Source organism: Eulemur rufifrons, chromosome 8 (assembly GCF_041146395.1).
Source record: "Eulemur rufifrons isolate Redbay chromosome 8, OSU_ERuf_1, whole genome shotgun sequence".
Taxonomy (NCBI): domain Eukaryota; kingdom Metazoa; phylum Chordata; class Mammalia; order Primates; family Lemuridae; genus Eulemur; species Eulemur rufifrons.
In genome coordinates, this window is record NC_090990.1 from 33460265 (window position 1) to 33487228 (window position 26964).

Below are 26964 nucleotides of genomic sequence, written 5' to 3' on the forward strand. Positions count from 1 at the left end.
GGGATTATAATACCCACCTCTGTTGTGTTAGTTTCTCTAGAAAACCTTTCAAGGGCCAGAGCATTTTTAAAGCACTTATCACAGATCTCAGTAGGTAACAGACATTTTTGTTTTTCACTGAGAAGAGGAGTCAGTTGGGAGGCATGACTGTGTTTTGGGCAGGTTGAGTTTGTGGTGCTCATGGGTAGGCGTGGAGCTCATGAAAGATGTCAGGGCCAGAGATACCGAGGGGGAAGCGTTAGGATATAGGGAAGCCTTTGGCACGAGGCGAAATGGCTCAGGCAGAGTGTGTGGAATTGTCTTATTTCTAGTTTCTCCCAACCAACCCTCCTCCTAAGACCAGCCATGGATGTGGAGCAAAAATATGTGTCCCCTTTTCCCCTCCCTGGTACAGGAGCATTGAGAGCTGCTCGAGTGAGGGCTGGGGAACCTGCCGCCTTCTGAGTCCAGGATTGTTTTTTAAGCACGAAAGGAGGCGAGGAAAGCTTCATCTTTCTCTGCTGTACCCCTTTTAGTAAAATAATTTGTTCTCTATAATTTGGATGCAGTCAAGGATCCAGAAGGCCACATGTTCCCCACCCTAACTAGGACAATAAATAGAAATGGAGTCGTGGGGATGGGCGGAAGGCAGGTTAGTTGCTTATGCAAAATGCAGCACTCATGAAGCCAGAGCTATTTCCATTTGCACAGCTGCCTGGCTCCCTGCTGAAGACAGCCTGCTTACGTCCCCCTGTACCTCCGTAGAAGCCTGAGTGGGGAAATTTGATGTATACTAATATCAGCACTCTTGGAAAACCAGAAAATAACTCCCTAATTTTGTTTCTCTGGCCAGCCTCCTAATAACATCCATGGGGCACATCAAGCTCACTGACTTTGGACTTTCTAAAATTGGCCTCATGAGTCTGACAACAAACTTGTATGAGGGTCACATTGAAAAGGATGCCCGGGAGTTCCTGGACAAGCAGGTAAGGGAGGATAGTTGAGGCCTTGGGGGTTAAATTCCAGGGCTCAGAATAAGGTCTTAGGGCCACGTGCGTACCCTGTAGCTAGATGGTAAGACTGGGAGCTCCTATCTTTTCTCTTTTTGGTTCCAGGGAGGCACTGAGATTGGAAACACATTTGGAAAACAGGATGGGCCATGAGAATCATATGGATATAAAATTCAGAGTCATCTTCCTCCTCAGGGTTTGAAGAAAATAGGGCATATAACTGTTAGCACTCACAGAGTTTCGTATGAGATCAGTCCTAAACCTCCCGGCCAAGTCCAAGGACACAGCTCTCCTGGGGCCTGTTCTTGGAACACAGCTCCAAATTTCCATTGGGCTGTGGCCCAGTTTCCTAAGAGTAGCCTGGTTGTTCCCTGATTCGACATATCAGGTTGTGACTGTTCACAAATCCCTGTCATGGTCATGTGACTGGTAGTTCCTGTCCTTTGGGAGGCTGGAGTGCAGAGGCCAGTTGTGGGACCAGATGCCAGAGGGTGTTGAGGGTTCAGGGAGTGGTGGTTCCAGGCTAGAATTAGATGTTTTGGTTAATTAGGAAATACCCCACCAACAGTTCCAACTCTGGTTCCCTGGGGCTCCTGATTTTGTTCATTAACTAAGGTGAGCTCAGTTTTCATTCAGAGACTTTTCTGCTCCAGAGGAGGACCATCCCCCCTCCTGCATCATCATGCCAGGAAGCTGCCTCAGGATGCTGAGCCAGCCTGGCTTCTCTGTGCCCAGGTGTGCGGGACCCCGGAGTACATCGCCCCTGAGGTGATCCTGCGTCAGGGTTATGGGAAGCCGGTGGACTGGTGGGCCATGGGCATAATCCTGTATGAGTTCCTGGTGGGTTGCGTCCCTTTCTTTGGAGACACCCCGGAGGAGCTCTTTGGACAAGTGATCAGCGGTAGGTACCATTGCTCTGGCTTGGTGGGGAGACAGAGTCTGAACCTGCGAATATGATTTATGCTTGCACCTTGTTCTGAATTCGTGTGTGTCATGCTTGGCGGGGGGTGAGGATGCACATACACGTGGTGTCCCCTGGGCTTGATCTGTGTTCATGTATCTCCCATATGTACATGGGTGTTCCTGTTTTGTGTGTGTGCACATCCCAGGAGTGTGAGTTCTGTGTGTGTGGAGTGTGTGTGTCTGCATCGTAAAGTTAGGGTGGGCTGGATCTTTAGGACAGGGAAGTAGTGTTTTGTAATGCCCACCCTGGATTGAGCCATGCTCTAGGAACCCATAGAACCGAAGGACGGGGGTCCCAGGGAAAGTCTTAGAGTCCCTGGGCCCTTTATGCCTCCCTTCCTTGCACTGTCCTGGGACCCTCTTCTACATCCTCTCACTCTATCCACAATTCCTTCTTCCCCTCTCACCCCCAATGACGTCAGATGAGATTGTGTGGCCTGAGGGTGATGATGCACTGCCCCCAGAAGCGCAGGACCTCACCTCCAAACTGCTCCACCAGAACCCTCTGGAAAGACTGGGCACAGGTAGGTCAGACCCCAGGAACCTTTTTCAGTGCTTGCAAAAGAGGGGAGGGAGGCTGAGCTGATGCACCCTGGAGTTTGGGGTTCAGGTGTTGGCAGCCCCTCTGGACCCTGAAGCTCTGCCCTGCTCCCTGTGGGCAGAGAGGGAAAGGTGCCTACGCTGAGGCCTCCGGGTGTAGCTGCTTGTGACTTGCTGAGCTGGACTCCACGCAGCTCATCCCCCCCTTGTCCACAGGCAGTGCCTATGAGGTGAAGCAGCACCCATTCTTCACGGGTCTGGACTGGACGGGACTTCTCCGTCAGAAGGCTGAATTTATTCCTCAGCTGGAGTCAGAGGATGATACCAGCTACTTTGACAGTAAGGCCACCAGTGGGGTAGGGTGGAATATGGGTCCTGCCTGTTTGCCCAGAAACACCTGTGCACACTGAACTTGGCATTGGAAGCAACTTCTCAGGGCTCTGCTGAGGTCTGATAGGGTCATAAGGAGGCCACCAACAGAGGCTCTGAAGGAGACTGTCCTTTGTGTCTGGCCCAGCCCGCTCGGAGCGATACCACCACGTGGACTCAGAGGACGAGGAAGACGTGAGTGAGGATGGCTGCCTTGAGATCCGCCAGTTCTCTTCCTGCTCTCCAAGGTTCAACAAGGTGCGACCGAGGAGGCCGGACTGGGCAGGGCAGTCTGGGAAACTGGGAGAAGAGGACCTGTCAAGGCACACGCCTGGGGCAGGCTCAGGAGTTAGTGGTGGGGCCCACCTCAGGAGCAGAGGGCGAGGGCTGCAGATAGCAAGTGCTTCTAGAACCACTCCAGTCCCTGACGTGAAATGCTAGGGAGAGGCCACGTCAGACCAGCGGAGTAACTGCTTCCCCAGGTACTCGGCAGGGACACGGGGGAGGGAAGGAGAGCACTGGTTCAAATTCCTGGCTACCTAACCGCGGAGGGGGGCGCTGTCAGAGCCCACCCGCAGCGCAGCCCTGTGCCCGCAGGTGTACAGCAGCATGGAGCGGCTCTCGCTGCTGGAGGAGCGCCGGACCCCGCCCCCCACCAAGCGCAGCCTGAGTGAGGAGAAGGAGGACCGCTCGGACGGCCTGGCCGGGCTGAAGGGCCGAGACCAGAGCTGGGTGATTGGCTCCCCTGAGATGTGAGCACCCCGAGCCCACCCAGGGTGGGCAACACAGCTGTCTCTCAGTTGTCATGGGTCATGGCAGAGATTCAGATGCTGGTGGCAATGAGAGGGCGTTCACGGGGTGGCTCCAAGAGGAGTGTCTGAGGAGAAAAGTTCTGTTACTATAACCCTGTGTGCCCCTAAGGAAGCCTGGGCCGTCTCACCCCAGGCGTATGTCTCATAGATTACGGAAGCGACTGTCGGTGTCTGAGTCGTCCCACACGGAGAGTGACTCAAGCCCTCCAATGACAGTGCGACGCCGTTGCTCAGGCCTTGTGGATGTGCCTCGGTTCCCTGAGGAGGCCAGCAATACCCCCAGGAGGCAGCAGCAAGAGGGTATATGGCTCCTGACACCCTCATCTGGAGAGGGGGTATCGGGGCCTGTCCCTGAACGGCCAGTGGAGCGGCAGCTGAAGCTGGATGAGGGACTTGTCGGCCAGAGCAGTGGTTCCAGTCCAGGTGGGGCCCAGGGGTGGTCAGAGGGCCTGGCCTGGAGGGTACCACAGGGAGGGAGGCTCAGCTGCATCGCTGGTCTCACTGCTCACTTGGGCCCACAGCTATGGAGACCCGAGGTCGTGGGACCCCACAGCTGGCTGATGGAGCCACAGCCAAGGCCATCAGTGACCTGGCTGTGCGTAGAGCTCGTCACCGGCTGCTATCTGGGGACTCTACAGAGAAGCGCAGTGCTCGCCCTGTCAACAAAGTGATCAAGTCTGCCTCAGCCACGGCCCTCTCCCTCCTCATTCCCTCAGGTGAGGCCCTGGGGAGCTGGGCTGAAACTCAAAAGCAGGGCCTTGGAATCTCTGTGGGCCTGTGGCAGGAGCCTGCATGTGGCAGGTGTGCCCGTATGTACTTGTGTTGAGGAGCAGGTATCTGAGAAACTGTGTGTCACTGCGTGTCCCTTTGTTACGGAACTGGAGGTCTCTGAAAGTGTGCGTTGGTGTCTGGGGTTGTGTGCATGTGCCAGAAGGCAGGACACAGCCTGCAGTAAGTGCAGGCTTTGAGGCAGAGAGCTCATGTTCAAATCTTGGCTCCATCACTAAATGGTTATTGACCTTGAGCAAGTTGCTTCACCCCTCTAGGCCTCAAGTTCCTCCTCAAAAAATGTGGATATTAATGGTTGTGGTGTTTAAATATGTGTGACAAGCTTATATAGTCCCTGAAACATAACAAATGCTGGCTGCCATTTCCATGACCTCCACCCCCAGCTGGGGTCTGGGAGGGTCTGGGCACGTAAGAGTCCTTTGCGGGGCAGGGGCTGTGGGGAAGGTGCACTTGGGCTCAGGCTGTGTCTGTGGCTAGAGCTGTGCTGGAGTCAGCAGGCTGGCCAGGGGGCCAGCCAGGGCCCTCTGACCCACTAAGTCCTGGCTTCTCCTTTTCCAGAACACACCTGCTCTCCATTGGCCAGCCCTATGTCCCCACATTCTCAGTCATCCAACCCGTCGTCCCGGGACTCTTCTCCAAGCAGGGACTTCCTGCCAGCTCTCGGCAGCTTGAGGCCTCCCATCATCATCCACCGAGCTGGCAAGAAGTATGGCTTCACCCTGCGGGCCATTCGTGTCTACATGGGTGATTCCGATGTCTACACTGTGCACCACATGGTGTGGGTATGTCCAGCCATCCAGACCTTTTGTCTCCCAGCTTCATCACTCTGCCACCTTCCCCTTAGTGGAGCCCACCTGTCCCCACTAAGGGGTCAAAGGGTGATGGTGATGGGGGTCACAGCTTAGCGCGCAGAACCAGGCCCCACACTTCATGCTCAGGCTCCAAAGTGAGGCCTGTTCTCTTCCTGAGGCAGCATGTGGAGGACGGTGGTCCAGCCAGCGAGGCGGGGCTTCGTCAGGGTGACCTCATCACCCATGTCAACGGGGAACCCGTGCACGGGCTGGTGCACACGGAGGTGGTGGAGCTGATCCTGAAGGTTGGTGCTGGGGAGGCTGTGCGCTGTGATCCCTGAATGACCCAGCCGTGGCGGGGGGACAGGGAGAGTTGGGTACATGTATATCTGGCACTGAGGACAGATGCGGGTACACACAGAATCGGTGTGGCACGGGAGTGGGTTTTTCTCCACAAGGCAGTACCCGCCCCGACCAAGGTCCGGGGAGCCTGAGCTGTGGGTAGGGCAGGAGAAGACGACAGGTGAGCCTCTTCTCTGTCTTCCCACCCCAAACCACTCGGGCTCCGACGGGAGCCATTTCCCAATCTGTGAGGAGGGAAGACAGGCCTGTGGTTCATGTGTGTTGGTGCAGGGGTTGGAGCTGTGGTACAGCCGTGCCCAGGGGTAGGGCAGGGGCAAGGGATGGCCACCACCTTAGCCTAGGCCTCATGCTCTGCTCCCCAGAGTGGAAACAAGGTGGCCATTTCAACAACTCCCCTGGAGAACACATCCATTAAAGTGGGGCCAGCTCGGAGGGGCAGCTACAAGGCCAAGATGGCTCGAAGGAGCAAGCGGAGCCGGGGCAAGGATGGGCAAGAAAGGTGAGCTGGGCTTAGTCCGGAGGGTCTTCTCTGAGCCACGGGGGTGCTTGTGCTGCGTGCCTCAGCCATAGGCACAGAGTGTGCTGGGCCCTGTGCACCCATTCAGCCTTTAACTCTAATCTCTGCTGCAGAAAAAGGAGCTCCCTGTTCCGGAAGATCGCCAAGCAGGCATCCCTGCTCCACACCAGCCGCAGCCTTTCTTCCCTTAACCGCTCCTTGTCATCAGGGGAGAGTGGGCCAGGCTCTCCCACACACAGCCACAGCCTTTCTCCCCGATCTCCCACTCAGGGCTGCCGGGTGACCCCCGATGCTGTACATTCAGGTACAAGGGGCTCCCTGCAGATCAGAGATAACTACTGGGGAATGGGAAAGTGCGTGGGCCCTCTGCTTCCCGCAGGTCCCACTCTCTGAATCTCTCATTCAGCCCAGCCCCTGAAAGATCCAGCAGTCTTGGGGAGAAATTGATGGAGGACGGGGGTGGACAGTTCTGGGACATTACAGGGCTGAGCCCTGCCTTGCCCCTCAGTTGCTTCTAACAGCTAACACTGCTCTGCCTTTGTCTGTTTGTCTGTCCGTGTGTCCCAAGTGGGAGGGAATTCATCACAGAGCAGCTCCCCCAGCTCCAGCGTGCCCAGTTCCCCAGCCGGCTCTGGGCATACACGGCCCAGCTCCTTACATGGTCTGGCACCCAAGCTTCAACGCCAGTACCGCTCTCCACGGCGCAAGTCAGCAGGCAGCATCCCACTGTCACCACTGGCCCACACCCCTTCTCCACCACCACCAACAGCCTCACCTCAGCGTTCCCCATCGCCCCTGTCTGGCCATGGAGCCCAGGCCTTTCCCACCAAGCTTCACTTGTCGCCTCCCCTAGGCAGGCAACTCTCGCGGCCCAAGAGTGCGGAGCCTCCCCGCTCACCGCTGCTTAAGAGGGTACAATCAGCTGAGAAACTGGCAGCTGCACTTGCTTCCGAGAAGAAGCTAGCCACTTCCCGCAAGCATAGCCTTGACCTGCCCCACTCTGAGCTAAAGAAGGAACTGCCACCCAGGGAAGTCAGCCCTCTGGAGGTAGTTGGGACCAGGGGTGTACTATCCGGGAAGGGACCACTGCCCGGGAAGGGGGTGCTGCAGCCTGCCTCCCCACGGACCCTAGGCACCCTCCGGCAGGACCGAGCCGAACGACGAGAGTCACTGCAGAAGCAAGAAGCTATCCGCGAGGTGGACTCCTCAGAGGATGACACTGATGAGGGGCCTGAGAATGGTCAGGGTGTGCAGGAGCCGAGCTTGGCACCTAACCCAGAAGTGGGCCCGAATCCAACCCCCAGAGGAGCAGGAGAGGGTAGAGAAGGGGATACCTTCTTGCCCAGAGACCCTAGGAGACAGGGCCCAGTAGTCCCAGGTCTGTTGGCTGGGGTCACACCAGGGCCTCCCAGAATAGAAGGTCCCAGTGGTCCCCAGAGGAGGCTCAGGAGCCCAGAAGCCTTTGAAGAGGCTGCCGCCTGCTGCTCACCAGCCCCCAGCCTGGGTGGGCCTGGACCCACAGATCCCATCCCCCCTGAAGGCTGCTGGAAGGCCCAGCACTTCCACACCCAGGCACTAACAGCACTTTGTCCCAGCTCTTCAGGAGTCACCCCCATCAGTTGCTCTGCTACCCCCACCACCTCTGGGAAGCCAGGCATGTGGTCCTGGAAATCCCTTATTGAGGGGCCAGACAGGGCATCCCCAGGCAGAAAGGCAACGATGGCAGGGGAGCTAGCCAGCTTCCAGGATTTGGAAACCACAACTCCAGTCCACCCTAAGAACCTGTCTCCCAGGCAGGAGGGGAAAACACAGCCACCCAGTGCCCCTGGGCTGGCCCATCCACCTTGTGAGGTTCCCAGCCAAAGCTGGCTGTGGCAGCCTGAGTGTGCACAAATAGAGAAAGAGGATCCAGCCCTGAGCATCACCAAAGTGCCTGATGCCTCAGGTGACAGGTGGCAGGACGTTCCATGCAGAGGCTGCCCCCTCACCCAGGAGTCTGCACCCAGCCTGCTCTGGAGAGACCAAGATCCAGGGGGCCATCAAAAGCACCAGGACTTGACATTGGTGCCAGATGAGGTTTTAAAGCAAGCATAGCAGTTGTTTGCCATTTCTTGCACTCAGACCAGTGTAATACATGCTCCTGGAAACCAGTTTTATGTCTTTCGCTTGCTTCTTTCTTCATTCGACACGTGTAACTAGGTGCTGTGTTGCTGCTGGGAATATACTGGTGAATAACACATTTCCGCCCTCAAGGGAGGGGTGCATAACCCAGCTTGACTTCCCAGAGACTATGACATCTGAGCTCAAACACGAAGAATCAGTGGTAGGTAGCAGTTTGCTGGGTGTGGCAGAGTGAGAGTTGGTTTCAGAACATCCAGGCAAAATACAGCATTTACAGTACGTCTGTATGTTCAAGGACCAACAATGATGCAAAATGGAAATGGGTCTGGCAGGTTAGGCATGGGCCATATCTAGTGGTCTTCCAGGAGTTTAGACTTTGTGAAGGTCTGCAGTCCCCAACCCCTGGGCCATGGACTGGTACTGGTCCATGGCCTGTTAGGAATCAGGCAGCACAGCAGGAGGTGAGCGAAGCTTCATCTGTATTTACAGCTGCTCCCCATCACTTGCATCACCGCCTGAGCTCCACCTCCTGTCAGATCAGCGGTGACATTAGATTCTCATAGAAGCGCAAACCCTACCATAAACTGCACATTCGAGGGATCTAAGTTGCATGCTCCTTATGAGAATCTAATGCCTGAGCACCAGAGGTGGACACCGCTGGGTGCAGCCCTCAATGAGTAGAACTTCACTTGGTGTATAGTGTAGAAGGGAAGGGAAGACATAAATGGGACCATGGTGTTGGGGGAGTCAGGAGGTTGGCGTCACAGGGCAAGGAGTGGGTCTTGGTAGAGGGTCAAGGCTAGAAGAGGAGTGCCTCCGTGAGGAGCCACTGATGGTTACACAATCCAGTGCCTAGGTCTGAAGGAGAGGTCTCAAGCCTGTAGGCAGGAAAATGCCTCTGAGCCATCAGCTGGGTGCACCCTGCTGCTCTTGGCAACCCTGCACAGGGAAGGCTGGGGCCACCAGAGGGCGTGCTCTACCCACGGTGGCAGAGCCTATCTGTGGGCATATTTGGTCCCTCAGCTATCCGGTCCTCTCTTGATTTCACTCTCTCCTTCCCTCGCTCATTGACAGCAGACGTTGGGCTGATGTATTGGGCACTGCGAAGACAGCCACAGGCAGTTTGTTGCCTGGAGGATTGCAGGGGGATGGCTCAGGGGGGAAGTGTCCATGTATAATACGAGTATGTGTGTCAGGATCTAGTCAGAAGCACCATACGTAGGTGAAGGGAGTGGGGAGAAACATTTTGCAGCTTTTCATGGGAACTGCCCTTCTAGAGGGTTGGCAATGAGGATGGAGGGGTGAGCACAGGGATGCTAAGCATCCTCTACTGCTCAGGACAACTGCCTCAAGTGTCAGCGGTGCCCCCACCCCACCCCTTGTGAAACTAACTGATGGATTATTCTGAGGGGAGTGAGGAGATTCTGAAAGGTAACTTTAGGGAAGCAGTATTATCAGATTTATATTCTAGAAAGATCACTCTGGCTGCAATGTAGAGAGGCTAGAAATGGAGTGGGTATACCAGACAGAATGATGTAACGACCCATTATGATGGTCTAAACTGGGACAGCAACAGTGTGGCGATAACCCCAGTCTGAGGAAGGAAGGAAGGAGGGAAAGGGTGGGAAGCTGGACATGTAGATTTGGGAGCCATCATGAAATAGATGGTAAATAAAGCCATAGGAAATGAGGATTGTCCAGGTAATGTGCAGAAATGAGAAAGGAAGAGGGCCTAAGATAGCGAAATTAGCTCAGGGGATGCAGCCAGTGAAAGGAGAAGTTGAAGTGGGGGATGGATGAGATCTGGAATCCAGGAAAAGCCAGATTATTTTAAGAATTTTGTAATTCCCCGTAATAGCAATTATAAGTTGCTTAATATTTTATACAGGTTCAGATTTGCATTTTGAAAAGATGACTAGTTGCTATGAGAATGGATTTGAGGGGGACAGGAATGGGAGGACTTGCAGTATTATGGGTAGAGATGGTAGTGGACTTCGAAGTGATGTTTTTATTGATATTTAGAAGGTAAAATATGGGTTGGTGAAGGACTTTAGGTAGCTGAGGCAGAAGGCTATCAAGGATGACAACTACATTTCTGATTTACATAACCAGAAGAATTTTATTTCTATTCATTGAAATATGAAACAGTGGAAGAGAACCAGGGCTATGTGGTGACCCTGGATTCAGTGCTGCACTCAATATGCTGAATAGGAGGTGTCTTCCAGTGGGTTTGGACAGGAGAAACGGATGGAATTGGCCTAGAGATGGGGAGTGGATTCATGGATGTGGATGAAACTGCCAGGTAAAACGGCGAAAGTGTGAAGTCAGGAGACTTAAAAAGCAACAGAGATGTCAGAAGAAACCTAGATGAATGAGTTGTGCTAGAGTCAATGAAAGAGCTTTCCATGGAGAAAGCAGTCAACAGTGATGATTACTGAAGACATCAAGGAGAGCAGTTTCAAATAGTGGTGGGACCAGTCCTGAAATGCCTGGAGGTGAGGAAATAAACACATTTAGGCAGCTCTTTCAAAAGGCTTGGCTTTGAAGAGGAGAAAATAGATAAGGGTAGGTATTGCAGAAGTAGAATGAGAGACAACCACGTTTAAATGTCAGTGGGGATGATCCAGTTGAGAGGAAACAGTTGTGAAAGAATTGATCATTGACCATGGGAAATTCTTGAGAAGGTGAGAGAAAATAGATTCCAAAATACATGTAGAGGGATTGGCTTTAGTTGGAGGAAGACTACTTTTTGTAAATTAACAGGTGGGAAGGAGAATGGTTATATAGACGGCTTTGTAGATGTGATGGTAAGAAGGTAAAGGAATTCATAGCCAACCACGTTTTCTCTGTGAAGTAAACAAGTTTGAAGTGCCTGTGGCTGTGGGGACACCCACAGTCCCAGTAGAGACATCAGCTAGCAGGTAGAGTTCAGAAGAAAGGACTGGGCAGGAGACAGAAATCTGAGCATCCTAAACAGAGAAGTAAGAACAACTCTTGGGATTAGGAGAGATAATCTGTAGTTCTAGCATTGGTCTTGGGGGTGCTGTGTAGCTAAAGTGTGGTGAGGAGGAAGAACATAGGCAAGGTCATTTAGAGCAACAGAATGTTCCCCTACTCAATCTGATTATTTGTAATTTAGTACATGTCGGTGGGGCCTGAGACAAGGCTGAAAGCTGCAATATCCTATGCAACGAGATTGTCATCGTTTGTTGATTATGTTCTCAACACATAGGAACCTCAGTAAAGTGTCTTGGCAGGAGGTGACAAGGTTCTGGAACAACAGTAAGATAGTCTATAAGACTGAGTCCACTTCCCCTTCCTCCAGAGTAGAATGCAGAAACAATTCTGGGCAGAAATATGTGGTGAGAACCAATGAGCAGGGCTCACTAGGAGTGGGTAGTGGGGTGGGGAAGAAATGGCTGTCAGGCTTAATTTTCTCAGAGTCAGTATCTGAGTCTCCCTGTGTCCTATGTCGGGTGTTGGGTGGTCAGGACTCTGGTGTCATGCCTGTTAGGGTCGATTCCCTGAGGGAGCCTCCGGTGGCCCCAGTTCAGCCCTGGGACTGGTCTTTTGATGCTTATTAGAGAGACGGTTTGGGAGTTTCGAGGGCTTTTCAATGCCCCAGTCTTCTCTCTTGACCCCCACCTTGCCCCCAGCACTGCCCCCCCACCCCCACCCCGCCACCACCACCACTAGCATGAAGACAAAAAGTTGCTTTATTGCAATGTCTTTATTGCGTTACTGGAGCAAGTTGGCCAGACTGTCCCCTCTTGGGGAAGGTTAAAAACAAAAAGACCAAAAAGTATCTCCCCTCACCTTCCCCCCACCCTCCCCTACAACTGCACAGCAATGTCTGAACACATCTGGTGACAAGAACAATTTGCAAAAGTGGCCTAGGAACTACATTATGAACTGTCCCAACACAAGACATACAGTTGGCTTCCTTGTGAATCAGATATTTTTATGTAAACTACATGAATTTTTTTGACTACATCAAAGACAACAGAATAGGTTTTTCACACGTAACAATAGGGCACCAAAGTCACATGCTGGAACTTGTAAGGAAACAAGGTTGTCACAAGTGGCTAGAGCTAAAGCAAGGCTGAGCAGCTGGCAGCACAGGACCCATCTGGACCCTCTGTTTTCTGAAGCCATTGAAGCCTCACAGAGGCCTACCCAGGGTCTTAACTGGCAACAGAGACCACCTTAGAAACCAAGAATTGCCCAAATGCAACTCTTGGTTCAAGAGAAAACATGGGGCTGGTTCCTTGCAGCAAGAAGAGGAGACCCACAGAAGACACCACACTGACTTTCAGAGCTGTTTCTGAGGACATGAGGTCCAAAGTAGGAGATCCCATCAAGGTTTGGAGAGGGAGGAGTGGAAGTGTTGTGAGGTCCTCATTCTTGGCCAGATCAGTGGAAGGACACAGGCAGCCTATCCAGGCCTGAACCATGGCCAAGGTTTGACATCTTCGGCCAGGTGGAGACAGCATTGTTCCGTGATGAAGGTTCCACCTGGAAAAGATGAGCCTAGGGCCCGTGTCCGGCCAGCCACACATTGCTTTCATGTTGCTGGCTAGCTTCTCTAGCCAGGAGAGAAGAACCGAGCCCCTCTGGTCTTGGTCTGTCTCTTTACCCTCTTCCTCTGTGAGACTACAGTTAAGATGCCAAGAGAGCTAGTCCTAGGGCCCGGGTGATGGGATAGGACACAGAGCTCGACTAATGAAGGCCACAATCTGCTCCCAAGCCATGGAGTAAAGGAGAAGCGTACTACCCCTCCACGCACGCCAGGCCCAGTGGTTGGTAGACTGTCCCTCTGCCGTTTCCACTGGCTCAGGATCAAGCAAGTCATATGGCAACTGGTCAGAAAAGATATTTTCCAATTTCTCAAATGATCCCTGGGTCTTAGATCCCACAAAGCAATGAATTCAAAAATGAAAAACAGAAATTAAAGTGAAGGAATGTAGGACTGAAAAAAAGCAGTCCTTCGCAAGCCAGCCCAAAGGTGGGTAATTAGATGGCACTCGCTCGCTCTCTGCACACCCTCATGTCTGCCCAAAAAGGAACAGACACATTGTTCAACACTACAAGCGCATATCTTATACCCATTTGGTTTATTTTAAAAGAATACACTAAAATTTTAGTACCAGATAGAAGGGATTCCTTGGACCTAATCTTGAGCATCCACTGCTTAAGCAGGTTCAACGCCAGGTGCAAAGCATCCAGGTGTGCCCAGCAGCAATTAGCCTGGCATTGCTCAGGAAAACTTTCAGTCTGGCAGTGTGGGGAAGGGGTGTGATGGCTTTTAGCCAAGGGCTTAAGTCAGAACAGTGACAGTGGAGGGCGGTTCATTTGTCTCTATCTCACCCAATCTTGAAACTGCAAGATAGCCAAGGAAAAGCCAAAGATAAGCACTTTCCTTCCTATCCTCATCGCTAGTTAACTGGAGGTTTTTCCAAAATTTTTTGTCAATGTCTACATCATGGTCCATATTTTAGACCCTCACCCAGGTAAGTGCTTAGAGAAAGTAATATTTTTCTTTCACCCCCAAAACTAGAGCTTTCCTAGCTGTAAGACTTAGGAACCAAGACCCCAGTACTGGCTTCTCTAGCTCAGCCAGGATGTCTGACTGCACAGCTTTGGGCTCAAACAGCTGACTTGCTCTGACCCTAGTACGGTCCCAGGATTGGCTCAGAGGCAGCTGGACTTTGTCAAATGAGTGTTGACTGATGGGTGTGGGGCATAATGGAGGCAGGAGTAGATGCCTGCTCCCCCACGCCCATTCCATTCGGCTAGCTTCACTCAGCTGGAAGGCTTAAGCCACATGGAGCAGAAGATTCCTGGCCTAAAATCAAGGCCACTGGAGCATGAGGGCAGACTGTGCACATTGCCTTAATGGTAGGATCACAAAAAAGGCAAAAAGAAAAAGCTTCCAGACGGCTTCTACCAACAGTCTAAACTCTGTAAGCCATCTTTTCTCCCTACAAAAGCTTCAGAAACCACTGTATGGAAGCACATGTATAATGTGGTACGACCCTCACTCTGGACACCAGGGCCCCTGGGTCTGTGATTTACTGAGGTCCCTGACCACAATCTGACTCCCCTCCTTAGCCATCTATGGCTCCCTAAACCCTACCCAGCAAAGGAGGGGGAGATGAAGGGAAATTAAACCATGTTTACTGCTTCTGCAGGGCCTTTAAACTTGGGGAAGCACAAATTAAGAATGTTGTTCTATATCATTATTTGGTATATCAAGCCATCTAAAAGCACTGGATTGCACCTTTACTCATACAAACAAGTTACAAAGGTTTCAAACAACATATCGTTCTTTAGGCTAAGGAAACACCACACAAGCACCAACTTCATGTTAAGACTCAACGCTCACCATCCCCACAAAACGAATGCTATTCCTCATCTCCAAGAAACAAGGATAGGACAGAGGGGGTTACACTGACCAATTTTAGTGTTTACTAAAACTCACAAATTCTAGTTTTGTTTTTATTTTCAAGTTTTGGTACAGAAGTATACATTCAGCTACTAGTGCTGTCTTCTCCCATCAAACCTTGGTCCGGCAACAAACTGTTTTCTTGGTTGCTGAACATAATGCTTCTCTAAAGGGGGGAACATGTGAGATGCTGAAGCCTAAATTATGTTAGTAAAATAAAGTACCTTCACTTGAAGGTTTTTTACCACCTTAGATTCTTTAAATGAAATCCCAAGCCTCCCCATTTTCCTTTGGTTGTCTTTCCACCAAATCCCATTCTGCCACAGAACCCAAACAGACTTTTTTGGGGAGTGAGGGGAAGGAAGAGAGACTGCCAGAGCAAAACAGAACTCCCAACAGAGCCATGCCCCTGCTGCATTCTCAGAGTTAAAGACCAAAAGAGGACATGGACTCTTCAAAGGCTTCCAAATACATCCCCCACCCCCAGCCCCCATCAAGCCTAGTCAGTTCTGTTGAGCGTGCCTGGCTAAACAAAACAAAAACCCCAATGAAATAGACTTTCCCCAAAACATCTGCTTCCAGCTTAGTAAGTCGGTGCAGTGGCACTGCTGAGTCGCAGAGAACCCAGGCCCCTAATGCCCCTCTCCAGGCCAGCGGCTGCTCGGCCTCTCCACTTCACATTCACAGAATCACTTCTTGTGCAAAACAAGCAGTCTACGTAGAAAGAATGCCCTCATCGTAGTCTAATAAAAACTGTAGGAAAAAATGCTAGAGAGCCACCTCTCTCCCCACTTCCTCTTTATCTGCAGAGCGAGGGCATCTGTGCATAGACAGGGTAGGCAAGCCTGACGTTGAGGGAGTCGTTGTGCTGAACCAGGGATGTCTGCTGGTAATGGAGCACCAGCTCTTTCAGAGAGCTGTACAGGTTGTAGGGCTCTGCAAAGCCATAGCCCCGAGCAGTGCTGTAGATCACACAGTGCTTCACTTCCCCATCGGCACTGCAACGACATACCACAGAAAAAATGTTAAGGCAGGTAACAATGAAGACAGAGAACACTAAAAGACCAGAAGTCTGAGAGCAACTGTTTCGCAAAGGAGGAAGAGTCAATCAGACAAAGCTTGTAAAATTGTTTCCCCCACCCCCTATGGACTTGGCCACAGATATACAGATATGTTAAAACAACCATAAATGTGAGGTTTCTTAACTCTCAATTCTATTCATTGATCTATGTCCCTCCTTATGTCAGGACCTCACAGTCTTGATTACTAAGTTTTGAAATCAAGAGGTGTGAGTACTCCAACTTCTTTCTATTTTTTTCAAGATTGTTTTGGTCATTCTGGGTCTCTTGCATTTTCCTATGAATTTTAGAATCATCGTATCAATTTCTGCAAATAACCAGCTGGGATTCTGATGGGATTGTGTTGAATGTGTAGATCAATTTGGGAAGTATTACCATCTTAACAATATTAAGTCTTCTGATCCATGAACACAGGATGTCTTTTCACTCATTTTTTTCTTTTCTTTCTTTCTTTCTTTTTTTTTTTTTTTTTGAGACAGTCTCACTCTTTCGCCTCAGGTAGAGTATAGCGGCCTCATCATAGCTCACTGCAACCTCCAACTCCTGGGCTCAAGGGATCCTCCTTCCTCAGCCTTCCAAGTAGCTGGGATTACAGGCATGTGCCACCTGCCTGGCTTAATTGTTTCTATTTTTGGTAGAGATGGGTCTTGCTCTTGCTCAGGATGGTCTCAAACTCCTGGGCTCAAGGGATCCTCCCTTAGCCTCCCAAAGTGCTAGGATTACAGGCCTGAGCCACCGTGCCTGATTCTTTTCACTTATTTAGGCTTCTTTAATTTCTTTCAATGATGTTTTGTAGTTTTCACTGTACAACTTCTTAACACTTCTTTTGTGTTTGCTTTTGTTTTTTTAGCAGTCACTGACCAATTAACACTTGTTCCTAGATATTAATATTTCATCATTTTGATGCTATTGTAAATGGTATGTCTTCATTTCATTTTGGCAGAGGTCTTTTTGTTGTTGTTATTGTTTTAGTCTTTTAGCCTACAGCACCCGGTATTCCCAGGCAGCCTCCCATCCAAGTTACTAACCAGGCCTGACCCTGCTTAGCTTCCAAGATCATCCGAGATGGGGCATGTTCAGAGTGGTATAGCCGTAGGCTCTTCATTTCCTTTTTGGATTGTTCATTGCTAGCATATAGAAATTCACCTCTGTATCTTGTAACCTGCAACCTTGCTGAACTCACTTATAGCTCTAACAGTTTACTTCTTCCTTTCCAATCTGGTTTTCTTTTATTTCTTTTCCTTGCCTAATTGCTCTGACTAGAACTTCCTGTACAAAGATGAATAGACATAGTTGGAGCAGACAACCTTGTCTTCTTCCTGATCTTAGGGGCAAGCATTCAGTCTTTCACCATTAAGTATGATATTAGCTGTGAGTTTTTCACTGATGCCCTTTACCAGGTTGAGGACGTTCCCTCTTATACCTAGTTTGTGTTCAGTGTTTTTTAACATGAAAAGAGTAGATTTTTATCAAATGCTTTTGTGTGCCTCTATTAAGATAATCGTGTAATTTGTGTCCTTTATTCTATAAATACGGTTTATTACATTGATTGATTTTTGTATGTTGAAACACCCTTACATTCCTGAGATGAATCCTTTTTATAAGCAGCTGAAACAGGTTTGCTAGTATTTTGTTGAGGATTTTTATGTTTATATTCATAAGGCCCACAATTTTCTTGTGATGTTTTTGTCTGCTTTTGGTGTCAGGGTAATACCATCATAAAATGAGTTCTCTACTCTTCTCTACTCTTTGTGTTCTCTACTCTTCTATTTTTGGGGAGAGTTTGTGAAGGATTGATGTTATTGTTCTTTAAATGTTTGGTAGAATCCCTCAGTGAAGCCATCTGAGCCTGGGCTTTTCTTTATGGGTAGTTTTTGATTAATAATTCAATTTCTTTACTTGTTATATAGTTCTATTCAGATTCTCTATTTCTTCTTGAGTCAGTTTTGATAGTTTGTGTGCTTCCAGAAATTCGTCCAACAGTAAATACAGCTGACTCTTGAACAACATGGGAGTTGGGGCACTGACCCCCTGCATAGTCTAAAATCCACATACAACTTTTGACTCCCCAAAGACTTAACTACTAATAGCCTACTGTTGACTGGAAGCCTTACCAGTAACATAAAGAGTCAATTAACATGTGTTTTGTATGTTATATATATTATATACCATATTCTTATAATAAAGTAAGCTAGAGAAAAGAAAATGTTAAGAAAATCGTTAAGGAAGAGAAAATATATTTACTATTCATTAAGTGGAAGTAGATCAAAAAGGTCTTCATCCTCATCGTCTTTATGTTGAGTAGGCTGATGAGGAGGAGGAAGAGGAAGAAGAGGGGTTGATCTTGCTGTGTAAGGGGTGTCAGAGGTGGAAGAAAATCCATGTATAAGTGGATCTGCTCAGTTCAAACCCATGTTGCTCAAGGGTTAGCTGTATAAGTTATTTAATTTATTGGCATATAATTGTTTATAGTATTCCTTTATCTTTTTCATTTCTATAAAAAGTCCCCTCTTTCACCCTGATTTTAGTAATTACTGTCATCTTCTCTCTCTCTCTGCCTCTGCCAGGTTAGCTAGGGGTTGTCAATTTTGTTGATTTTTTTCAAAGAACTAACTTTTTGGTTTCATTGATTTTATCAATTGTTTTATAGTCTCTATTTCATTTACTTCAGTTCTAATCTTTATTATTTCCTTCATTCTGCTTGGATGGGTTTAGTTTGTTATTTTTCTAATTTCTTAAGGTGGAAGATGGTTAAGTTACTGATTTAAGATCATTCTTTTTTAATATAGACACATACAGTTATAAATTTTCCTCTTAGCACTACTTTAGTTGTATCGCGTAAGTTCTGATATGTTGTAGTTCCATTTTCACTCATCTCAGAGTATTTTCCTTGTTTTCTTTTTTTTTGATCCAGTGGTTATTTAGGAGTGTGTTGTTTACTGTCCACATATTTGTGAATTTCTCAAATTTCCTTGTGTTTATCATTTCTAATTTAATTCCATTGTTGTTGGAGAACACACTTTGTATGATTTCAATCCTTTTAAATTTATTGAGACTTGTTTTACAGCCTAATTATGGTCTATCCTGGATGATGTTTCATATGCACTTGAGAAGAATGTATATTCTGCTGTTGTTGGGTAGAGTGTTCTATAGATGTCTGTTAGTTAGATCTACTTGTTTCACAGTGTTGTTCAAGTCTTCTATTTCCTTGTTGATCTTCTGTCTAGTTTTCCATCCTTAATCAAACTTCTTATTTTCCAAATGGCAACAATAATTAGGAATACAAGTTCTCATTATCTGATTCCCCAACCCAGTGGAATATATGCATTGCTGGCTGCAGGTCTTTAGCCTGAAAAGGCCCTGGTGTTTAACAACTTCTTCTTAGGTTTCTTTGTGATGTTGTTAACAGAAAGTAGAATGGAAAAATAAATGAGAGATCCATGTCTGACATCCTACTACATGAACATTTTAATTTTGCTATGTGAGTCCTAAAACACTGAACTTATGCAGATCCCTACACTTCAGCAAATCTCCTAAGTATATTGCAAGATCACTGCTGGCAGGCTTTCTACAGCAAGAGAGGCTGGCAAAAAAGTGGAAGTCTTTGGGATGCCAGCCTCTCTTGCTCCAATCATCCTCAATATGAAGTAGGACTGCAGTTAGTTTTTATAGGCAAGGGAAATCCACACTGTTGTGCACTTGAGTCTGGTCAAATCTGTTGCTAAAGGAAAGAGAACAAGAATACAGTTCCCCAAGATTCAAGCTGCTTCTTGGTTTGCCAGGGATTAGGTTTGATGGGCAGCGCCTCCAAACAATAGGCTTAACCTATAGGCTGTCACCCAGTGACCTGGGTGAAAGTAAGGGGCTGGGCTTATTGCCTTCCTTCTTTTTATTATTCTTAAAAGATCCCAAATCTTTGCAAGAACCATCCTTTCTTGTCATTTCCACTCAAATAATTTCAGTAGCCCAAGAGAGAGAGAAATGAAATGTTGTAAGTAGTTGTATCTTTGAATAACACTAATCCAATGCACTTTTCAATTCCTTCTCCATATTCTCCCCACAAGACATCCATTCATACTTTCAAGGTCCAGCTCAAATGCCTTTTCCATAAAACCTCCCAACCCTCTCCTTCTCCACTAGAATTAACACTTCTATGTGTGCACAGCCTACTAATGATACCTATTTCACAGTGATTCTATTTATATTGGATATTTAGTGAAATGAAGAAAGCCTGGTGCAATAGAAAAATGAGGGCTTTGAAACCAGGTAAACTTGGATTCAAACTCTGACTCCATGACAGAAGTAGACCACTGAAGACAAGAGGATCATGTAAAACACTAAGCACTCTGTTCACATGAATCCTTTTGTCTAGCTTCTCCACCTTGCCCTCTTTGAGGGCACAATCATTTTGCCATCTTTGTTTGTCTTTTGCTGTGTCCATCATCATAATAATATTAGTAGAAAAATTTACTTATTATGTGCCATCACTGTTAAAAGCATATTATATTACATATATCAACTCATTTAATCCTCACAAAAACCCTGAAGTAGATATTATTAATATTATTCTTATTTCACAGATAAGGAAACTGCTCATTGAAAGGTTAAGTAATTTACCTAAAGTTATACTGCTGGTAAGCAGTAGAGCCAGGATTTGAACCCAGTATATCTGGCACCTTCATATCCTTTTCTAAGTGTGGTCTTTGTCAATGAAGATGTTCGCCATCTTAAGGAATATACTAAACACTGAGACAAAACCTGACTGAGACCTGGTTAGTTACTCTTTGAATTTCACTTTCCATAAAAAGGAAAATAGGCTTTTCTCAAAAAAGTCATACAATCATCTTAAGAAAAACCCTTCCACATTTTCTATCACTACCTCACAGAATACTATTTGATTTTAAAATTTAGAGTTTTTGTTTTGAAGTAAAAATAGTTCATTTAATCAAGCCTTCCCTAATTTGACATTGGTGACCAAGCTAGGCATACTGGAGACTACTAAGGAATTAAGTGATTTTTTTTTCAATTCAAGATCTCACATTACTTTTCACAGATACCTAAAATCCAACTGCAATACTGCAGGGCCTAATCTGCTTACCATGTAAATTAAAACCCCAAGATAATTTCAGATATCATTTCTCATAGAACTGTTTTCTTTGTACAAATATGAATGGTCCAAGCCACGGGTCCTCACTACTGTACTTTAACTACTTTCATCTGAATTTTTTTCTTTTTTTTTTTTTGAGACAGAGTCTCACTCTGTTGCCCTGGGTGGAATGCAGTGGCATCATCGTAATTCACTGCAACCTCAAACTCCTGGGCTCAAGCGATCCTCCTGCCTCAGTGTCCCAAGTAGCTGGGACTACAGGTGTGTGCCACTATGCCCGGTTAATTTTTCTGTTTTTAGTAGAGACGACATCTTGCTCTTGCTCAGGCTGGTCTCTAACTCCTGAGCTCAAGCGCTCCTCCTGCTTTGGCCTCCCAGAGTGCTAGGATTACAGGTGTGAACCACCACACTTTACCCATCATCTGAATTTTATGAGGCACTGATTTTATATCAATCAATGCAGAAGATTTCAAAAGGTCATAACCCCAGAGCAGACTTACACCACAGAGCAAGCATAGCATCCTTTCTTGCTGCTCTCACGAATTAAGAATGCGCCATCAGGTTTCCCGTAAAGCAAATCCTCTGCTTGAACTCGATTGATATCCTCCACAAACCAGGTCTTCTCATCATAATGGGGCAGGTTTTCGTCTTCCTCATTGATAAAATAGTTCCTAAAATTCAATGTTAATACATTATCCTTACAATCAGATTACTTAGATATAAAAGCAAATTCATTAATAAAATGCTCTTCTAAATCTTTAACCACAAAATGATGAAGCAAAACTGCAATTATTGGGTGTTTTTTTAAACCCTTCATTACTTGCTGTGTTGCAGAAAGCACAGCATTCACATGTTTCATCTAATAAGCTGAAACATGAGTATCTGAGTAACAGTGCGTATGCATCCAGATTTCCGTGGCTAGGCAGGTCTCTGAACTCAAGCGCCCATAGGGTATTCTTCAGGCAACTCAATTCAAAAGAGATCCAGAGTTCTTCGTTCAATGTCCACAAGTACAATGAGAACCAACATTTTGCATGTATAAGGAAGGTTCATGTCTTATATTGAGAACAAAGCCCTCTGACAGAAAAGTATAGAGAGAACTTACTCATCAGCATCCTCATTCTTGATTCCCAGCCACGCATTCAGGCGCTTCTGTCTCACTCCTTTGTGATTGAGCCATCTGCCAGAGGAAAGACACCAGTGTCAGAAACTATGCAAATTCTGCCTGTACAAGGTACATATGTCCAAGCTAACCAAATTTCCAGAGTCCAGAAACCTATTTTTCCTTATCTCACAAAGAGTAAACAAAGATTTCCCTAAATTAGTCTCTCCATTACTTTTCCTTCAACTAATACCATGATGAATTAACTTTTTCTGCAAAAAGGCAGAAACACAGAGAGCTACTTGAAATTAGGCACTTCTCTTACTTTTCATTTTTCTTTTCTGGATGGTTATGCCACAAGTTCAGACATACTTGTACTCACACACAGTGGGGCATTTGTTTCTGAAATTATAAGTTAGGTGAACATAGTGTCATATTTGCAATCTTCATTAAACCAGAGGACCCACTTCCAGTGTGGCCAACTGAACTGAGTTTAAATTTCTAAACTATAAATTTCAAGAGCTATTTTTGCACTTTAGCAAGCCACAGGAAATTCAAGGTGACAAGCTGAATAATTAATATGAGTGTGTGTACTATTAATAAAATAAAATCTTAAGCCCCCCAATGATTCAATGGACCCCCTCTTGGCTAATGGGGCCCCAAAATACCCTGAAGCTGAGTTGCTAGCCATGAGAAGGGAGGTCAGACATGCCTCATCATGCCCCCCTTCCTTGAAGACATCCTTTGTAACTCATTAACAGGCCTAAAGCTATATAAGACAAAGCTTAAATCATACTTGCAGGTCATCAATTTACTTAACAGATCACTTGAGTCTTGGTATATGTCTGGTGGCTTGTCTCTGATTAACAGACTTCCTTATCTTAACTTAAAACATTCCAAGCCTTTAGACAAAGCTTCATTTCTTTTTCTTTTTTTCTTTTTTATTTTTTGAGACTGAGTCTTGCTCTGTCTACTGGGGTAGAATGCAGGGGCATCATTGCAGCTCACTGCCAATCTCAAACTCCCAGGCCCAAGTGATCCTCTTGCCTCAGCCTCCCCAGTAGCTGGGACTACAGGTACACACCAGGACACCCAGCTAATTTTTCTGTTTTGAGTAGAGATAGGATCTCACTCTTGCTCAGACTGGTCTCAAACTCCTGATGGCCTCCCAGAGTGCTAGATTATAGGTGTGAGCCACCACGCCTGGCCCCTCTTTTGTCTTTATTTACACAACCCATTAAAGGAATTTTCAAGGTCCAGTTTGCCAAATGCTATGATCTGAATGTTTGTATCCTCCCAAAATTCATATGTTGAAATCCTAATCCCCAAGGCGATGGTATCAGGAAGTGAGGACTTTAGGTGATTAGGTCAAGAACCCTCGTGAATGGGAATGGCATCCTTATAAAAGAGGCCTAAAAGAAACCCCTCACTCCTTCCACAGAAGGTGCCATCTAAGAACCAGAAAGGAGTCACCTACCAGACACCAAATCTGCCAGTGCCCTGATCTTGGACTTCCTAGGCTCCAGAACTGTGAGAAATTTCTCTTGTTTATAAGCTACTCAGTTTATGCTATTTTGTTTTAGCTGCCTGAACAAAGACACTACACTTATGCATGCCCCTTGGGATGGTATATTTCCTAATGTCTTTATTGCTTTTCAGGACAAAGAAGTGCTTCCATTCATTCCTTTGGTCCATGGCATAGCCTTCTTGGGCTTTTCTTCAGCTTCATCATGTGACCAGAACCACATGAGCATTCCAAGAGCAGACACACCCTACTTTTAGATGAGGGCACCTCCTTGCCTTGTTTACAAAGCTGTTCTGTATGCTGTGTACACTTGCTTGACTACTTTTGGCCACAGAAGCAAACTGAAATGATCTCTTTTGAGAGGGATGCTGTTAAAAACTATTCAGCATAGTAGAGTTGTAATTATTTACCCCCAAAATATATCACCTTAAATTTTCCTCTACTGAAACTCATCTGCCATTGTTCCAATCTCTAGGCCTATATTGTATCCTTTCCCTCTTCCTCACACAAAGAACCCTGAAGTCTATGTAAAACCTAGAGTTAGAGGTCTTTGCTCTGTCTTCTCCTGCCAGGAGTTTGAATTGAGTGGTATTATATGCATGAAGGTCACCCATAAAAATATTAATATTTCATAACAGTCTAGTCATTACCCAGAACAAAGCCCAATTATACAGTATTTTCCTTTCTCATGGGTTCTTTCCTTCTTTGAAGCAGTCATTTGTCCTTCTAAAAATCTAATCCACACATTTTATTCTGATAATATATCTTTCAATCTATATTTGGATAATATCCCTATTATGCCTATATTTGGCTAAATCATATGGCTTTCCCTAACATTAAAGAGTTGGGTTTCAGGCCAGGCATGGTGGCTCATACCTGAAATACTAGCACTACCTGAGGCAGGAGGATCCTTTAAGGCCAGGAGTTCAAGACCACCTGGGCAATAGTAAGACCCCCATCTCTACAAAAAAGAAAAACATTAGCTAGGCATGGTGGCATGCACCTGTAGTCCCAACTACTCAGGAGGCTGAGGCAGGAAGATCACTTGAGCCCAGGAGTTTGAGGTTGCAGTGAGCTATGATGATGTCACTGCACTCTAGCCTGGGTAACAAAGCAAGACCCTGTCTCAAAAATAAAATAAAATAAAATATAAAATAAAATAAAAAGAGTTGGGTTTCATTACTCAGTCAAATTACCTGAAGTGCCTGCTACAGACACATTTCTGTTATTTCAATACAGAATCTCATTTCTTATATATAAAAATCATTTAAGAGACTGTTCTGTATACCTATTTGCAGGCTCCCATGATTAGTGTCCTTCACTGTGCCTCTGAGGGTAATTTCTACTTCCGTGGTTCTACCATGTAAACAAAGATTCTAGTTTTTGTTTTAGGCAAACATTAATCTGTACTTTTTAAGCTGTATCACTTTGCTCATGCCACAGCCAGCCTCTGAGATTTCCAAGGTATTTGTATGAATTAGAGTCCTACATTCTGATTTGCCCTACGAACTGACTTCAGATAAACTCTGGTACTCCCTACGACAAATAGAACTGCTTTCCTAAGTTCTCACCACCTCACTGGTCAGTTCTCAATTACAGATTTCTTCTTCTACCTCTCATGTCTCTAGTGCCAGTAGTAACCTGGTGGTAGGTAGCATCTCCCTTCCCATACAGTCCCCGACTACTTACACAAGGTGCTGATCTCGGATCTTGCGCAGCTGTATCAGGTCAGGTTTGATACTATTCATTTTTTTATCTATTTCTCGGTTGTCCAAAGCTTGTTTCTTCAAATCCTGCTCTAGACGCATTTTGCTATCATGAATCTCACCCAGACGGGATTTCAATTTATCATAATTCATCATAATTCTGTGAAAATATGTGACATATTAAGGCTAAAATAGCAACCACACAGAAGGATCCTATAGTGTGAGCATAGTCCTAATATCTTAAGTGTGGTAAACATCTGTTGTTTTTGCCTGGCCCATAGCCATTCCCATTCTTCTGGTAACAGCACCCTGATGTTCCCTGTAAGGGTTCTCTGCCCCCATCTCAGATCCAGGGGTGAACACACATTCAGCCCACACTGTCCCATTTCTACCCCAAGGCCACACTGACTGGTTCAGGAATGGGAATAAGACCCAAACTGACCCAATGAGAGTCCATTCTAGGACTTTTGCTCAACTATTGTTAAAAGAGATTCTCTCTTTTCACAGGGGTTGCTAAGTTAAGAATATGCAATTCTAGGATTCCCAGCAGCCATAATGCCACCTCACAAGTGAAACCTGCCTGAGGATAAAGCCAACCCAGAAAAAAACTGAACCAAAAGACAGTGTAAGAGAGAGTATCCCAATGACCTTGTTTGGGCCCTGCATCCAGCCACAACTGAACAAGTAAAGCTACATGTGTGATATTCAAGAGTAGCACAGCATAGCAGTTAAGAGCAATGGCTTTGCAGTTAGTCTACCTAAGTCTGAGTCTCCTCCCTGTCACTTACTGTGGGGGCTGTGGCAAGTTATTTATTTTCTATGTGTCTTCATTTCCTTATCTGTTTAAAATGCGTACCTACAACTGTACCTACTTCACTGGGTTACTGTGTTAATTAAATGTGATAATACATGTAAAAGGACTAGAACATTGCCTGGCACGTCTTGGCAGGCACTCAGTAAATGATGGCTATAATCTTTTCCAACACACAAAAGTTTGCTATGCTCTGAACCATTAAGGTAACAACTGTCCACATTACTCCTCTGTCACTCAATAATATGTGGCTTTATTTTACTATTAAAACTTCATCATGCTACTTTACCTCCCTCTGCAGCTAAACTACAAGTTCTTTCCTATTTCTTCATTAATAATAATAATAGTCACCATTTATTGAAAGCCCACCATGTGCCAAGATACATATTACTTAATTTTCACAGCATTCCAACAAGATATTAGCCACAGTTTTTGGAGGGAAAAGGACTTAGAGAGGTTAAGTAACTCACTTAGGGTTACACAGCTAATAAATGGCCAACACAGAATTCAAGCCCATGGTTTTAACCATTAAGCTACACTGCCTCACAGCACTTAGCTCTATACTCATGCACACAGAAGTACACAAATATTGTGGTGCTAATGAGAAATAAGTTTGCTTTTCCACTGCATATTGTTTATTTTTATTTATTATCTACTTTTCAATCCCTTTCACTCCTCAAACCGCTATTATCAAGCTCAGTCTTGCAAACTCCATTAAATTTGCTTTGATAAAAGCTTCCAATATCCTTTTAGTTGCCAAATCCAATACTTCTCATACTGCTCATTCTCTCTGTGTAATCCATTCTTAGCATCTGCATCACCTACATACTTATGCTTCTCAAATCCTTTCTCTGCCGAGTTCCAAATCCAAATAACCAGCTGCCTATCTTCCAGATAGCTCCATTGGGGTTCTCACAGGAACTTCAAACTCATTG

At 46.5% G+C, this 26964-nt stretch overlaps 2 protein-coding genes and 1 pseudogene across 9 annotated transcripts in view; 1 reads left to right on the forward strand and 2 right to left on the reverse strand.

The window, feature by feature from the left end:
- The window catches only part of MAST2 (microtubule associated serine/threonine kinase 2), a 196910-nt gene extending 188627 nt beyond the window's left edge, over nucleotides 1-8283 (forward strand). Inside the window, exons 17-29 of one of the 2 annotated variants that reach the window (XM_069479909.1) lie at nucleotides 833-965; nucleotides 1725-1890; nucleotides 2375-2476; nucleotides 2709-2831; nucleotides 3010-3119; nucleotides 3459-3613; nucleotides 3822-4096; nucleotides 4195-4389; nucleotides 5021-5244; nucleotides 5436-5558; nucleotides 5979-6115; nucleotides 6247-6437; nucleotides 6702-8283. In XM_069479909.1, coding sequence (XP_069336010.1) covers nucleotides 833-965; nucleotides 1725-1890; nucleotides 2375-2476; nucleotides 2709-2831; nucleotides 3010-3119; nucleotides 3459-3613; nucleotides 3822-4096; nucleotides 4195-4389; nucleotides 5021-5244; nucleotides 5436-5558; nucleotides 5979-6115; nucleotides 6247-6437; nucleotides 6702-8227 — 3460 coding nt within the window. In that variant the 3' untranslated portion in view covers nucleotides 8228-8283. The remainder of the gene's footprint in view (nucleotides 1-832; nucleotides 966-1724; nucleotides 1891-2374; nucleotides 2477-2708; nucleotides 2832-3009; nucleotides 3120-3458; nucleotides 3614-3821; nucleotides 4097-4194; nucleotides 4390-5020; nucleotides 5245-5435; nucleotides 5559-5978; nucleotides 6116-6246; nucleotides 6438-6701) is intronic. The other variant, XM_069479908.1, reaches the window with a different exon arrangement.
- Nucleotides 8284-11968: 3685 nt separating this feature from the next.
- The window catches only part of LOC138390622 (phosphatidylinositol 3-kinase regulatory subunit gamma), a 137996-nt gene continuing 123000 nt past the window's right edge, over nucleotides 11969-26964 (reverse strand). For 5 of the 7 annotated variants that reach the window (XM_069479910.1, XM_069479913.1, XM_069479911.1 and 2 more), the window contains 4 exons: nucleotides 25202-25378; nucleotides 21991-22065; nucleotides 21386-21556; nucleotides 11969-15697 (listed from right to left, as the gene is read on the reverse strand). In XM_069479910.1, the coding sequence (XP_069336011.1) occupies nucleotides 15499-15697; nucleotides 21386-21556; nucleotides 21991-22065; nucleotides 25202-25378 (622 nt within the window). In that variant the 3' untranslated portion in view covers nucleotides 11969-15498. The remainder of the gene's footprint in view (nucleotides 15698-21385; nucleotides 21557-21990; nucleotides 22066-25201; nucleotides 25379-26964) is intronic. The other 2 variants (XM_069479915.1, XM_069479914.1) reach the window with 2 other exon arrangements.
- On the reverse strand, nucleotides 16757-16876 carry LOC138390942 (5S ribosomal RNA; annotated as a pseudogene).